This window comes from Microtus oregoni, unplaced genomic scaffold, assembly GCF_018167655.1.
Source record: "Microtus oregoni isolate MIOR12 unplaced genomic scaffold, Mior012 000072F_ref0000427, whole genome shotgun sequence".
Taxonomy (NCBI): Eukaryota; Metazoa; Chordata; class Mammalia; order Rodentia; family Cricetidae; genus Microtus; species Microtus oregoni.
The window spans coordinates 4,634,375-4,649,138 of NW_024543979.1; the positions used below are offsets into that span (position 1 = coordinate 4,634,375).

Sequence of the window (14,764 nt, forward strand, 5' to 3'; positions counted from 1 at the left end):
TCAGTAATTGCAGTAGAGACTTAAGAGCTACCCAGTTCTGACTCTTTCAGAATCCAACCTAAAACTGCTGCCTTTTCTAAAAGCTTAGGAGGGTCAGCAGGGGGAGATTACAGGCGATTCCAAGATTATTATCGCTCATAGATCCATTCATCAGTGGTCTTAAAATTATCAACTCATGCCTCTTCCGAAATCTGAAAAATATCAATAGTAACTAAAAGCTCTACCTTCTTTACAGAGAGCCTTAAAGGGTGGTTGTTTGCAAAGTGTGGACCCGTCCCCAGAGCGAAGGTCCACAAAGCAAGGCAGCAAGGAAGCGCTGTTACCTTATTGATATCCCAGAGAACTAATTTGGTTTTAAGTTTGGCAAATTCGTAGGCAGTCAGTCTTCCAATTCCATGCCCAGCTCCAGTGATTAGGACAATCTCGCCTACGACTGATTTTTTCTTCTTGGGAATAAAAAGCTTGACGAAAGATTCTATACAGAAGACGATGAGCAAGGGCAGCATCAGGATAAAGTCGAGCACGTAGTGCATCCTTTCGGTTGCCGGGCGTTCTCGTCGCTTCTAAACTGCTTCTGGAGATTGTCTAGGCACGCACAGAGTAAAACCAGAGCCTTGCAGTGTTCTTCTATCAAACAGAAACAAACAACTCTGAAACCGTTCCTTCCTTCCGCGGGGCCGGGCTTCAGGAGGGTTTTTGCCATTGGCTCGGACTGAGGTCAGAGCAAATGCTCTCTGGCTGGGATATCTGGGAGGGACGAAGTCCAGACGCAAGCCCTAGGGCGGTGCGACCCTGACAGATTTCACCTACTTCCTCCTGGGAGGAGGGGTAGGTACCGCACGCTTTCCTCAATTGGAAAAGTCCTCTCCCTGACTGCAGTAGACCTTGGAGAGGTAGTTACCCGGTGCAGTAAAGGATGCGTGGCAGAACCAGCCGTTTGCAGGCTACTGCGGACAAACTGAATCTGCATAAGGGTTGAAAAATAAAAAGGTGGAACCATTTCTCAAAGGACCAGGAAGCAAGGAAGGGGACTCTTGGGGGGGGGAGGGGGAAAGGGAAAAGGAGTGGGGGATGGGTGGGAGGAGGGCTATGGGAGAGGGGCGAATAAGAACGTGTCACAAAATGTCACAAAATCCATTTCTTTGCACGCTAACCAAAAATTAATAGCAAAACAAACAAAAAGCCCTCCAAACAAAACAAAGCACAAAGGGAGCAGCTAGTTGCCCTGCTCCTGATTTAGAAAGACCCTACATCGCATTTTAATTTGAATTGAGCACAATTTCTGGAGGCTGTACCCTCTCAAGGCATCAAGCTTTCAGAAAGGCCTGGAGTAAACTCATTTCCTCAGGGAAGAGCAGTGTAACCGAGCAACCAGCTCCCACTTGGACTCAGAGAATCTGGAAACAAAAAAAGTAAATATTCAAGGATGGCGATCCTTTCTTTAAATTTATTATTACTTTTTGTATGTGTACGGGTGGTTTGCCTACAGGCACGCACACCACTTTTGTGGAGGCCAGATGAGGGTGCTGGGTCCCCTAGAAATGGAGTCACTGAGAGCTGTGAGCCTGCACGTAGGCACTGGGAATTGAACCCTGGTCCTCTGGGAGAACAGCCAACGCTCTTAATCACGGAGCCATACCCATCTCTCCAGCACCCCCTCCCGCATACACACTTTTCCAGACAGGGCATCTCTATGTAGCTCTGGTTGGCTTGGAACTCTTTCTTCCCCAAGTTGTTTTGGGTCAATGTTTCCGCAGCAGCAGAAGCAGGCTAACAGCCTGTCTTGTCGAGCAGCTGACTCCCTCACTCTTAATGAAGGTTCCCAATAGCGAGCTCTTGACTTATGAATCGTAAACGTTAGCAGCTGACTTTTCTCCTGTGGCAGCAGAGGATGTGGCTTGCTTGATTTTCATCTCACTCTCTCCTATCATCCCAACATAATTATCTCTCCCTTTGCTACTTCTGTTAAGTTTTATTTGCAACTGTAGTGAACAAACTTCTTTTTCTGTCTTGTTCCAGCCACAGCTGTTGTGGAGAAACAGGCTTACAGCCATTGGGGAGAAAGGAAATGCCTGGTTCTTCCCCTGGAGTCCATGTCTAATGCCCGTCTCTATCTTCTGGATTTAGTTTCCCTTTGTCAGGACTGATCTATTGACTTTCTGTCTTGTAGCCATTACGTTCCTTTCCTTTATCTGTTGATTCTGAAAACTGAAAGTCAACAAGTGATGTTTACATCCTTGTAAATCAGAAGAGGTTTCCTCACTGAGGGTCTACTGAGTGGGTGGACTGCCTGGGACAGAGCACAGCAGACAAAAACAGCGTCGCCTGGAAATGATGAACTCACTAGGTCATCTCTGCGAGCCTCGTTTAGATCTGAAGCAGTCTGATGTTAATCTTCTGAGGGGAGGATGGATTTTGGTTTTCACAGGACATCGTGGCACTTGCATAGGATCCCAGCATCTGAAGGTGGAGGCAGGGGGATCCAAAGTTCCATGGCAACCTCAACTATGCATAAAAGATATGGTTATGTTGAACATGGTGGTGTATGTCTTTAAGTCCAGCACTTGGGATTTTTGTGAGTTTAGGGCCAGCTTGGTCTACAGAATGAGTTCTAGAGCAACCAGGCCTATCCAGAAAGACCCTGTCTCAAAACAAACAAACAAAAAACAAAAACAAAACACCCAAATAAGTAAATAAAAATAAGGACACTGTTTTTGTCAATTTCTAGTTGGATGAATTTGAATTTAAAAAAGCATTTGTGTCTTCTTACCCTTAAAATAGGGATATTAATAGCTACCTCTTAGGGTTGTCAGGAAGATTAAAGGGTGTTTATAAAATGTTTACAATAACGGCTGATACATTTTAAATGCTTTATAAATTTTGAAAAAGAAGAATCCTGGGGGGGGGATGAGGAAAAATTAGAAATATTCTTATCTAGAATACTCTTCTGTCTGCTGTCTTCATCATAGAGACAGTCATTGACTGTTGTGGTAAGAGGTCCGATATCTTAGGACACAAAGCGTTGGCTCCTCAGCCTCACTCCTAGCCATGTAGAGCTCACCTCTGGCCCTAAGTCTAGGAAGCCCAGGATCAAACCAAGGGGCTTGTGCATGCTTAGCAAGGGCTGCTACTGAGCCACGCCCAGAGCCCAGATGTCAATCTCAGGGTCTCTTAAAGAGTTGGATAAATGGTAAAAACCAGGGAAGATTGTCTTGACTTCCCACTCCTCCTAAGCCAGGGCAGTTCCACTGACTGTTGACAGCTTTTGATGAAAAACAGACAGGTGTAAGCCACCCAGCCCTTGTGGTTTCCGCACACTCACTGTGTGTTTTGGGTCAAAAGGCTTTCTTGTGGTTGCTTCAGCTTTGGAGAACTGCCCTGCCTAAAGCAAAGAGAAAAGTGACCTCCTGATACAGGGCAAAGGACAGATGGGAGCGCAAGTGCAGGGGAGGGACTCCTCCTCACACCCTGGGTCTAGGAATGGCTTTAGAAGCTGCACTTAGGGAAACCCAAGACAGCAGTGTCCACTGAGGGTTCTCAGGGATGCATCACTGACCTCTGCTTTTCTTGGGACTTTCCCAGCTGTTAGCTGTGGATTTTAGGCAGCCAGATGCAAATATTCCCATTCCCTCTGGAATTGAATAAAAGACTCAAGTTCTCCAAAATATGATTTTTTTCCCCAGTCATCTGTTTTCCATTAGGGTCTGAATTTCCAGACTCTTAATAGGTGGTGCTCAGCTCTGTATTACATAGCTCACTGCACATCAAGATGCAAGCACTTCTATGGAAAAGATCATTCTAGAAAGTCACACATGATTTCATTGACTTACTCAAGTTCAGAATTCACTTACTGAAAAGTATAACTTTATGGAATTTTCTTGTTTAATTTTTTACTGAAATCCAAAAATTAAAAATTTGGTCATTGAAAATGAAAGGAACTCTCCGGAAACAAAAGAATCAAAGAAAATGCCTTTATTGTAGTGCCGACACCTGGGAGGATGCTTCCTCTTCCTTATTCTGAAAACAAACAGATATGTTTAGTGTATCCTTCTTACACACCACCAAAGAGTTCAATAAGAGCTCATATATTCTTCATGTAAGGCAGCTGGAGAAGAACAAAGTAGAGAAGGAGAGAGAGAGAGAGAGAGAGAGAGAGAGAGACAAAGAAAGAGAGAGAGAGAGACAAAGAGAGAGAGAGAGACAAAGAGAGAGAGAGAGAGACAAAGAGAGAGAGAGAGAGAGAGAGAGAGAGAGAGAGAGAGAGAGCGCTCTTTAGAAGCCCACGGTCTAAGAAGCTAGAAGCTCTCCTCCTGGAGAAAAGGAAGCTAGAGTATTTGCATAGAAATTAAAGCCACTCAGAAGAAGGAGAGAGATGTGGAAAGTGGAGACAGGGAGGAAGGGAAGGGAGAGAGAAGTGTGTTAGTCCAGGTGAGGAGGGGTTCTGTTTTAAAATAGTATTATTTTGTTCAAGATCCTTACACACTCCAATATACTTAGTATCATTAAGATTGCTTGTTTCAGAGAGAACTCTCAACAGAGGAATCTAAAATAGCTGAAAGACACTTAAGGAAATGCTCAATATTTTTAGTCATCAGAAAAATGCAAATCAAAACAGCTCTGAGATTCTATCTTACACCCGTAAGAATGGCCAAGATTAAAATCACTGATGACAACTTATGCCGGAGAGGTTGTGGGGTAAAGGGAATACTCCTGCATTGCTGGTGGGAGCTGGTACAGCCCCTTTGGATATCAGTGTTGTGATTTCTCAGAAAATTAGAAAAGAACCTTCTTTAAGATCCAGCAATACGACTTTGGGGTATATATCTAATGGATGCTCAACCATACCACAAGGACATGTGCTCAACTATGTTCATAGCAGCATTGTTTGTCATAGCAAGAACCTGGAAACAACCTGTAAAACTCTAGGACCTAACAACTGCACATGCACATACTAGAATTTTGGGGATTTTCCATCTCCCTGAGTCCTTGTGAATGTTCTCCAAATAGAACTCAGTTATTAGAATAGGGGCCAGATAGCCCTTAGGTGTTGACTCAGTTCCTGGTGTTTTGACTCAGTCCCTGGGAAGGGGGCAAAGTGACCCTCAGATGTTCCCTCTTACCTCACCTGATCTGGCAATCACTCTCCAGCCAATTATTGGTAATAGCCCTTTGAATAAGCCAATTATAATAGTTAAAGAACAACCCCCAGAATCCCCCCTTGTTTCTGTGGCTTTCGCTTTAAAAGTAGCCTGTACCAGCCATTTGGGGTCTTTTTGGCTTCTCAAATGCTGAAAGACCTTGTGGCGGCAGAATTAATAAAATCCCCATGCTTTTACATCAATTGTGGTGTGAGAGATGGTCTCTTGGGGCAACTCCTCCTGGTAGTTGGGCTTCGGGGTCCAACAAACCTAAATTCCCCTTGACCGAAGAATAGATAATGAAAATGTGGTATATTTACACAATGGAGTACTACACAACAGAAAAAAATGACATCTTGAATTTTGCAGGCAAATGGGTGGAGCTAGAAAACATCATTTTGAGTGAGGTAACCCAGACCCAGAAAGACAATTATCATATGTACTCACTCATAAGTGTTTTTTAAACATAAAGCAAAGAAAACCAGCCTATAAATCACAATCCCTGAGGACCTAGACAACAATGAAGGCACTAAGAGAGACATACATGGATCTAATCTACATGGGAAGTGGAAAAAGACAAAATCTCCTGAGTAAATTGGAAGCATAGGGACCATTGGAGAGGCTGACATCTTCTGGCCTCTGCAGACACTGCACACACATTGTGTGCAGACATGCACACATGCAAAACACCCATACAGACTTCTTTAAAAAGTTACTTGTTTTAGTTACAACAAAGGTAACTAAAGGAACTCCAGCCAACTAAGAATGATTGCGTACCAATATTCCAATCTAGCATTTTAAAAATTGTACACTAACATGTATTAAGTTAGAGAATCCATGTAACTGCCAATCAATTTAGAAGATTATACCAGTATTTTAAAAATCAAATATGTTTATAGGAAACTTATAGCAAATATTTCAGGTTGTTGATTTTTAAGTTTTGCTGTTACTTTTATCTCCATTTTTTTTTGATGGGGAGTGGAGTATAAGAGCATTTCTGTGTACACCCATTAAGGCATTCACTTTGGAAACAAGAGCGCTGAGCCGGGCGATGGTGGCGCACGCCTTTAATCCCAGCACTCGGGAGGCAGAGGCAGGCGGATCTCTGTGAGTTCGAGACCAGCCTGGTCTACAGAGCGAGTTCCAGGACAGGCTCCAAAGCCACAGAGAAACCCTGTCTCGAAAAACCAAAAAAAAAAAAAAAAAAAAAAAAAAAAAAAAAAAAAAAAAGAATAAATTCTGGGGTTCAGTTACCTACTACCTGGGACACAAGGGAAGTTTTGTTACTATTTTATTTCTGCTTCCTCATAGATGAACAGGAGATATAGTATTAACTTTATTGTGATGAATAAATAAGATATTTACAAAATGCCCAGACTAGGGCTTGTCACATGACAAGCTGTGTTCATGTGACCAAGAGTCTCAAGCAAAGAATTCTGGGATTCATTCTTCTAGCTGGGTATGAGTAAACCCCAGTATTTCAAAATTTGAGAAGAGCCACTTGGCTGTGCAATAAACATTTAGGTTGAAGACACAGTCTACGATATACTCCTGACTGTTCAGTTCCCCCTTTAAGGAGGGTACAAGGAGCAGATATTGAACAAATGGGGAAAGATGATTCTGAGAGATATAGTACAAATTCTAATTGGTCTTAATAATAAAGATACAGAGTCAGAAATTAGGGTGTGAAAGCTGAAAGAGCAGAGAAGCAGACCAGTCTAAGCAGAGGTAAGACTAGATCTTACCTCTATGAAATCCTCAAACAGAATGGGGTATCTGTCTCTATAAATCCTTAGACAAATCCTGAGCTCCTGTCCCCTCCCACCTTATATTCCTCTATCTGCCCAGCCATATTACTTCCTATCTCTACCTTCCTCATGCTGGGATTAAAGGTGTGAGCCATCACTGCTTGACTCTGTTTCTCTTTTCGACTGATCCAATCTTGTGTAGCACAGGGTAGCTTTGAACGCACAGAGATCCATTTGCCCCTGTCTCCCTGGTGCTGGAATTAAAGGTGCATGCCACCACTGCCTGGCCTCTATGGCTAACTAGTGTGGCTAACTTTGTACTCTGTTCTTCAGGCAAGTTTTATTTGTTAAAGCACAAACAGAATATTACATTTCCCCTTTATGTCTAAAATAAAAAAGGTTATAATAATATAAGAAAAACTATATACAATAAGTACAATAGCAAGATATATAATCTACACAGGCAATAAATACATCAACAGTGTCTAGTCCATTTACATTAGGCAAATTCAGAGAAAATACCCCATTATTTATCCTATATTGGGGAATCCAAAGCATTGTTCCTAATTCACTTTTATTCTAACTTGCCTTACCAATGCAAAATTATCTTTTTATGTCTTTCATCCTTATACACTTTATATTTCAATAGTGAGTTTCTTTTCTGAGTATGGTAAACAAGGAAAACTATAGCTATAACTATCTAGTCTTCAACTCCCTCAGAAACCTGGGAATGAAATGATATTAACTAAATAAAGCAGAAAGTGCAAGCAAGTGACTTCCAAAAAAATGTGAGAAATGGCAGAAACAGATATTTGCCTGGACAGTCACTCAAGGTTCCTCTGCAATGTTGGGGCATTCATCTTTGGCCTACAGGCCTAGCATATCTTACAGACTTTTCTAGGAAGCAAGATATTCTGAAGGGCTGTCCTACCTTGTCTTGGCAAAATTTGGCAGTCACTTTCTTTTGTGTCCTGTTTGTTCAATTTGGACAGCTAACTAGTATGGTTAGCTCCACACTCTGATCTTCAGGCAAGCTTTACTTGCTAAAGCACAAACAAAATATCACCACAGAGAGAAGTTAAATAAAGCCCAATTCCCAAAGAAACAGTTCTGGGAGAGTAAATAACTTGCCTAAAAAGATGCTGCTTCTCAGGATCAGGGCTAGGGTTTAATGCACAGCATTTTCAAAAGCAGCTTCGTTAAGTAACAGTACACATGGTACACATACTGTATCATTTAGCTGTAAAGTATATAGCTCAGTGGATTTTAGAATGCCTTTGGAGTTGCATGGTCACCATGACAAATCAGATTAAATTCTAGCCCTCTCATAAAGAAACCGTGGGTTCATTCACAGTCAGGCCCCATTCTCTCATGTCACCCTCCCCAGTGTAACATGACCCCTAATCTCTCTCTCTCTCTCTCTCTCTCTCTCTCTCTCTCTCTCTCTCTCTCACAGTACATTTCACACAACACAATCATACTGTCAATATAAAAATTACTCATAATGAAATAAGAAAAAAATTATTTTGACCTGGGAGCAAAGAATCAAGTTATGCTGATAACATGATCCATCTAAATAAATTTTCGTCATAGAACAGAACAAGGCCATAATTCAATATATTTACCAATTACATTAATGGAGCCATCAGGTCAGGTGAGCTATGGGAGGCCAAATAAGTCTGCTCTATATTTTCCTGATGTTATTGCATTCTTGGCTTTAGTGCTGATGCATATTAAAAAATATTTAAAGCTTAGTGATATGATTCAGAAGTTTTATCTTGAAGTCAGTAGGCTTAGGCCAGACACAGGTTAGTTGTGTAACATTGGCAATTGTTCTGAAATATTCCATTTCTCCATAACTGCTGTTCTTGTGAGCCAAGGGTTGGTAGACTGCTCTCAATCAAATGTGGCTTCTGTATAGAACTTTGTTTCACAAAAAAACAAGTTGTCTTTTGTGAATGGTTTCTTTCACTTACTAGCTATGGAGTTCAAGGTTCTTTCAGATTCTCTCCCTCTCTCCTCCACTCTTCTCCCTTCCCTGAATCTATTCCACGGACTAGCCATAGCACATTTTGTTTGTCTGCTCATTGAGGAATATTTAGTACACTTATCATGTTTGATTATTATTAAGAATTGTTTCTGTGGGGCAGCAAGATGGCTCAGGAGATAAGGTGTGAGCACACAAGCCCAGGTGTCTGAGTTCTGTCCCCAAAACTCACACAAGTAAAAGGAGGAACTAACTCTGCAAAGTTGTCTTTTGTCCTCTAAACACGGTAATAATTCTAAAACAATTTTAAGGGATTGCTTGAAAATGCTGCTATGAACACTTATGAACAAGTTTTTGTGAGTCTTCAATTTCTTAAAAGACACATCCCCCCACATACACACAAACAACAGTAATAGGGATGTAGGCAATATGATAATATGATATCTCTCTGTTTAACTTTTTGACTATTTTATATCTTCACTAGCAATGTATGAAGGCTTCAATTTCTCCACATCCTGACTTACATTTGTTTTTTTATTCTGTTTTAAAAATTACTTTCATATTTATCCTGTGACTATGATGTGATATCCCACTGTGGTTCTGATTTTTTTGTTTTCTTTAATAAAAAATGATGTTGAATGTAGCAAGCTTTTTTCTTTAGGTCACCAATCAGCTCCCAAATCATGACACAGACACATATTATTAGTTTGGGATGTTCAACCTTAGCTTAGATTTTATTTTAATCTGTTTCTCTTTATCTATGTTTTGCCTTGGGTCTTTTTATCTTGCTTTCTTTATATCTTACTTTCCTGCTGGTTGTATGGCTAGCTGGTGGCTGCCTGGCTTCTGTCCCTGGGTGTGTCCCTCTCTTTCTCCCTCATTCTTTCCTTCTTTCCTTTTGAGCATAGATTTCTTCTCCTACTTATTTTCTCTGCCTGCCAGGCCCACCTATTCCTCTCCTGCCTAGGTATTGGCTGTTCATCTTTTTATTAGACCATTCAGGTCTTAGGCAGGCAAGATGAAAGAAATGCAACACACCTTTACATAGTTAAACAAATGCAGCACAAACAAATGTAACACATCTTTATGTCATTAATAAAGGCAGCAGAAACAAATGTAACACATCCTTACGTCATTAATAAAGGCAGCAGAAACAAATGTAACACACCTTTACATAGTTAAACAAATGTAACACATCTTTACGTCATTAATAAAGGCAGCAGAAACAAATATAACACACCTTCACAGAGTTAAATTCTGCAACATAAATAAGTGTAACACATCTTTGCTTAGTTAAAATTGTGGTGGTGTTTTGTTTATTCTATAACAAATAAAGCTTGCCTGAAGATCAGAGCGCAAAACTAAGCCACTAGTTAGCCATAGAGGCCAGGCAGTGGTGGCTCACCTTTAATCCCAGCACTCAGGAGGCAGAGGCGAACAGATCTCTGTGAGTTCAAGGCTACCCTGGGCTACATGAGATTGAATCTGTCTGAAAAAAGAAGCCGAGCTCACATAAAGGTGATCACAGCACTTGGGATCACAAGCCTTTGATCCTAGCACTAGGGAGGAGGAGACCGGAGTGATATGACTGGGTGGAGAGAGGAATATAAAGTGGGAGGAGACAGGAGCTAAAGGCAATCTGAGGAGCATGCAGTCTGAAGACAGGATCACCCCTTTGGTCTAAGCATTGGTGGAAGTAAGAGTGGCTGGCTGCTCTGATTCTCTGATCCTTCAGCTTTCATCCACTAATAGTTGACTCCAACTTTTTATTATTAAGACTAATTAGAATTTGTGCTACATCGGATGCCCAACATGATATTTTGCTCATATTCACCCCTACTCCTACCCACAAACCCTCTCAGATCCAAGCCTCCCTCCCAACTCCTCTCAGCTTTGGGTCCTCTTCCAAACAAGATTTTAGTGGCCATTTGTATTTCTTCTCTGGCAAGTGTTGACTCAAGTCCTGCGTTTATTTTAAAAACCTGGATAGTCTTTCAGTTGCCAAGTTTCCAGCACTGTTTATATATTCTGGATTCCCATATCTGATACTTGCTTTGTGAATATTTTCTTTCATTCCATGGGTTGATTTTTTTCCTTTGTCAATAGAGTCCTTGGAAGCACTAAAAGTTTTTAATTTTGGTAAAGTCTAATGTATCAGGTTTGTTTTGTTCAATCCTGTACTTTGGGTACCATGGGGCATAGTAAGGAAGTCCTCTTGGCTTTAGCCTTTACTAGGAGAGTGACTTGGAAATGATGAGTCTTTTTGTTCTGTTTTCGCTTTGCTCAGCCATTCTACATACCTTCTTTTCATCCTAAAGAAGGAAGCCAGGCAATCATTATGCTGCTTATCCATGCCTCTGTGATACAACCACGAATCAGTCAGTATTTTCGTCTACAAAATCAACCACTTTTGCTTAACTTAACAGAACACATTCATAAAACAAGATGTCTCCCAAGTCTAGAATTGCACATAAAAATCAATCTTTGAATTTGCTGCTATTTTGCCTTAGACACTCTCTTCACTTTTCAGATGAGGAAGTCAACTCTAGAGAAGTGAAGTGGTTCGTCTGTACCCCTGGTCCAGTGTGGGGTCCAGGACTCAGACACTCTTAGATGTTTTGGTCTTCTCTTTGATCACGAATGTTATCGGGTTTGGGGAAACTGTTGTAGAGCCTCTTTTCTTGGGGAGACACAAAGAAACAATGGAAAACTTCAGTAAGAATCCACCAAAGTCCTCCTTGGGCAACCAGTGAGCGTCCTGAGATTACTGACAGTGAAAGACCCTCGACGAGGACCTCTTTTCGGGAGGAGACCTCCCCAACGCCAAGGAACAGGCCGAGACAGCACGGATGCAAATCGCAAGAGGTTTATTGAGTAGACACAGGTACCTGTGGGCAGCAAGATCTCTCTGAAGATTTGCGCACCTGCCAACTGGAGGGCGGGCTTTTTATAGGGAAGAGCAAAAAGCAAATTTACAGAAGCAAAAGCGTGGTTATGGGTCGACTGGAATGAGGCGGGGGCATGAATGGTTTCCTCTCTCAGCAAGGGTGTCAGCAAGAAGCAAGTTTACAGAAGCAAAAGCGTGGTTATCGGAATGCGGCGGGGGGCATGAATGGTTTCCTCTCTCAGCATGGATGCCTGGCAACAATCATCCTGTTCCTATCTTATAGCTAACCTGCTTTGTTGACATCTTGCCTTGCAGTCTTCCTATCTCTATCTCCTGCTCTCTCAGGCACATGGGATGTTCTTACAGCAGGCTGGCTGCTGATCCGGAGAATTTTTTTAAAGCAAACAGGACGTTCCCCCGGGAGCATGCTAGCTGCGGGTTTTGAGGAGGGAGTCTGTAGGGTCTTTCAACAGAGCAGGGTGAGGGGTCATTTCCAGCAGCAAAATCACTGAAACTTCTCACCTATACGGAGTCTTAGCTGTGTAGGCAAAGTGACCCTTTCAACCTACCTTCCTCACATATACATCGTAGAAACTTACAAGAACATAGAATTAATTCAGCGGGTTGGGAGGTGCAAGAGGAGGGACTGGGAGCTGCAGTGAGGGTCCTGGAATCTCTGCGTGTACTGGATCCTTCTATGAAGGAGCATCATCAGCCAAGAAGCCTGAGGTGGACAATTTTTTACAAGTAGTCACAGCGGCTCTGAAGAGAATAATGAAATGACTGTTAGCCATGCTGGAGGACGGATTCTGTAACTTGCTGGAGAAAATAGGCCACTTCAGAGAAGTTGGCCTTCTAGGTCTACGTAGGCATGCACATAGAATAACCTTAGAATATGAAGAAAGCGTCAACAAAACACTCCCTTCCCTACTAACTACAGGAGAGCTACAGAGACAACCAGCAGACAAACATCTGACAAGGCCTGGGGTAACAGCCTCAAGGCTAACAGGAGAAAGATGTGGCCTTCATCAGTTCTGCATCAGTGTCAACAGCCTTGAGTGGTTCCCAGGTAGGTGTCAAGGGAGGCATCCTCAGTTCAGTGCCTTCAGACCTATGCTTTTCATCTAAGAAATGATGAGAACTCTTCTTGAAACACCGGCATGGTTATATTTTTTTTTTTGGTTCATTGAATTTAATGCTTAATTTTTGAGAATATCATTCATAAACACTGCACACACACACACACACACACACAAACACACACACATTTTAAGCTCGATTTCTCTAGAGCCTTTCAAACATTCCTAGTGTTATTTACCCCTTCTGCCTTTCCCTCTTTATTGCCCCCCTTCTCTCAGTTAACTACCCCCACCTCCCACTGCATGTCACCTGTCCTGCCATTCCCCCATCTCCTTCACATTCCCACAACAATCCCTTTCTAGTTTCCTTGCTTTTAAGGTTACCCCAAGTTGCACACTCAAAGCTAATGTTTGGCAGCTGGGAGTCACAACTGGGAACACTTGTCTTTCTGAGCCTGGGCTACCTCATTCAGTATGACAATTTCCGGTTTGGGATATAACTTCAAACGTTTTTAAACTACTTTTATTTTATTGCTGTTTGTGTTTGTGCAACCACAATGGTGCACACATTCTGCACTGGGCACATGCAGGTCAGTTCTCTCTTTTCCCTGTGGGTTCTGGGGAATGAACTCAGGTAATTAAGCCTACATGGCAAACTCTTACCTGCTTAGCCATCTTGCCAGCCCAGTATGACTTTTCCAAATTTCATGACATATGGCCACATGATAACTTCCTAGAAAATTAGCAACATATGATCCTATTAAAAAAATTAAGACTGAGCCAGGCCTGGTGGTTCAAGGCCAGTCAAGGCTACAGCATGAGCCTAGGCAACTTAATGTGACACTATCTCAAAATAAAAAATAAAAAAAGGTGGGTACTGGTAGAGTACCCATATGCATCAGGCTCTCGACTCAATTTCCGTAAACAAAACAAAAAGTAAATAGATGAAGAGATAAAAGCAATGATGGAGGTTTTATCTTAGTGATCCTACGTGGGAGCGTGCTCAGACCTCTAGCGGTGCGAGGGATCAGACCACAGTTCACATTCTCAGACACCTCTGCCATCAACAATTACACCGCGACCATCCTCGAGCGCGTGGATGACACCTGTGCTAGCTAGGGCGTCTTTTGCGGTCATAGAACACCATGACTAAAAGCAGCTTGAGGAGGAAAGGTTTATTTCCACTCACAGTCCACGTCAGAGTCCATCACTAGGACAGGAACTCAAACAGTGAGGGAGCCTGGATGCAGGAGCTGATGCATAGGCCACGGAGGGGTGCTGCTTACTGGCTTGCTTCTCGTGACTTGCTCAGCCTTTCTCATAGAACCCAGGACCACCTGCACAGGGATGACATCATCCACAGTGAGATGGGCCTGCCTACATCAATAGTCAATTAAGAAAATGCCTGACAGGTTTCCCCACAGGCCAGTCTGGTGGAGACATTTTCTCAATTGAGGATCCTGCTTCCTAAATGAATCTAGCTTGTATTAAGTTGACATAAAACTAGCCAACACAGTATCTCAGCACTGAGAAGGTTGAGTCAAGAGGATTACCAGTTCAAGATTAGTCTGATCCTGTCTCAAAAAAAAAAAAAAAAAACAAGAATTGGGCATATAACTAAGTTCCAGAAGGTTCATGCAGCATCCTAACATGTACCACATCTTATACAATCTGATTTACCATACCGCTCTATATTTAAATTAAAATCCTAAGTAAGATTTATAGTATGTAATTACATTGTTTATTTTGACCATTTGTATTGAGAACTGTCATTTAAAATATTAAAATGCATCAGCTTGAGTGACAGGAGGTCTAATATTAAAACCCAGTATGAACCAAAACACCAATATTTGATATGTGGGAAGAAAACAGAACAAGGCAGAAAATGGAATTTTATTTATTCCCAATGGTGTAATGAAAATGTA

General features: G+C 42.0%; 1 protein-coding gene across 1 annotated transcript in view; it reads right to left on the reverse strand.

Moving 5' to 3' along the window:
• Positions 1-665, reverse strand: part of LOC121440965 (estradiol 17-beta-dehydrogenase 11) — a 36,230-nt gene extending 35,565 nt beyond the window's left edge. Inside the window, exon 1 of the mRNA XM_041642058.1 lies at positions 324-665. Coding sequence (XP_041497992.1) covers positions 324-533 — 210 coding nt within the window. The 5' untranslated portion in view covers positions 534-665. The remainder of the gene's footprint in view (positions 1-323) is intronic.
• Between the last annotated feature and the right edge of the window lie 14,099 nt (positions 666-14,764).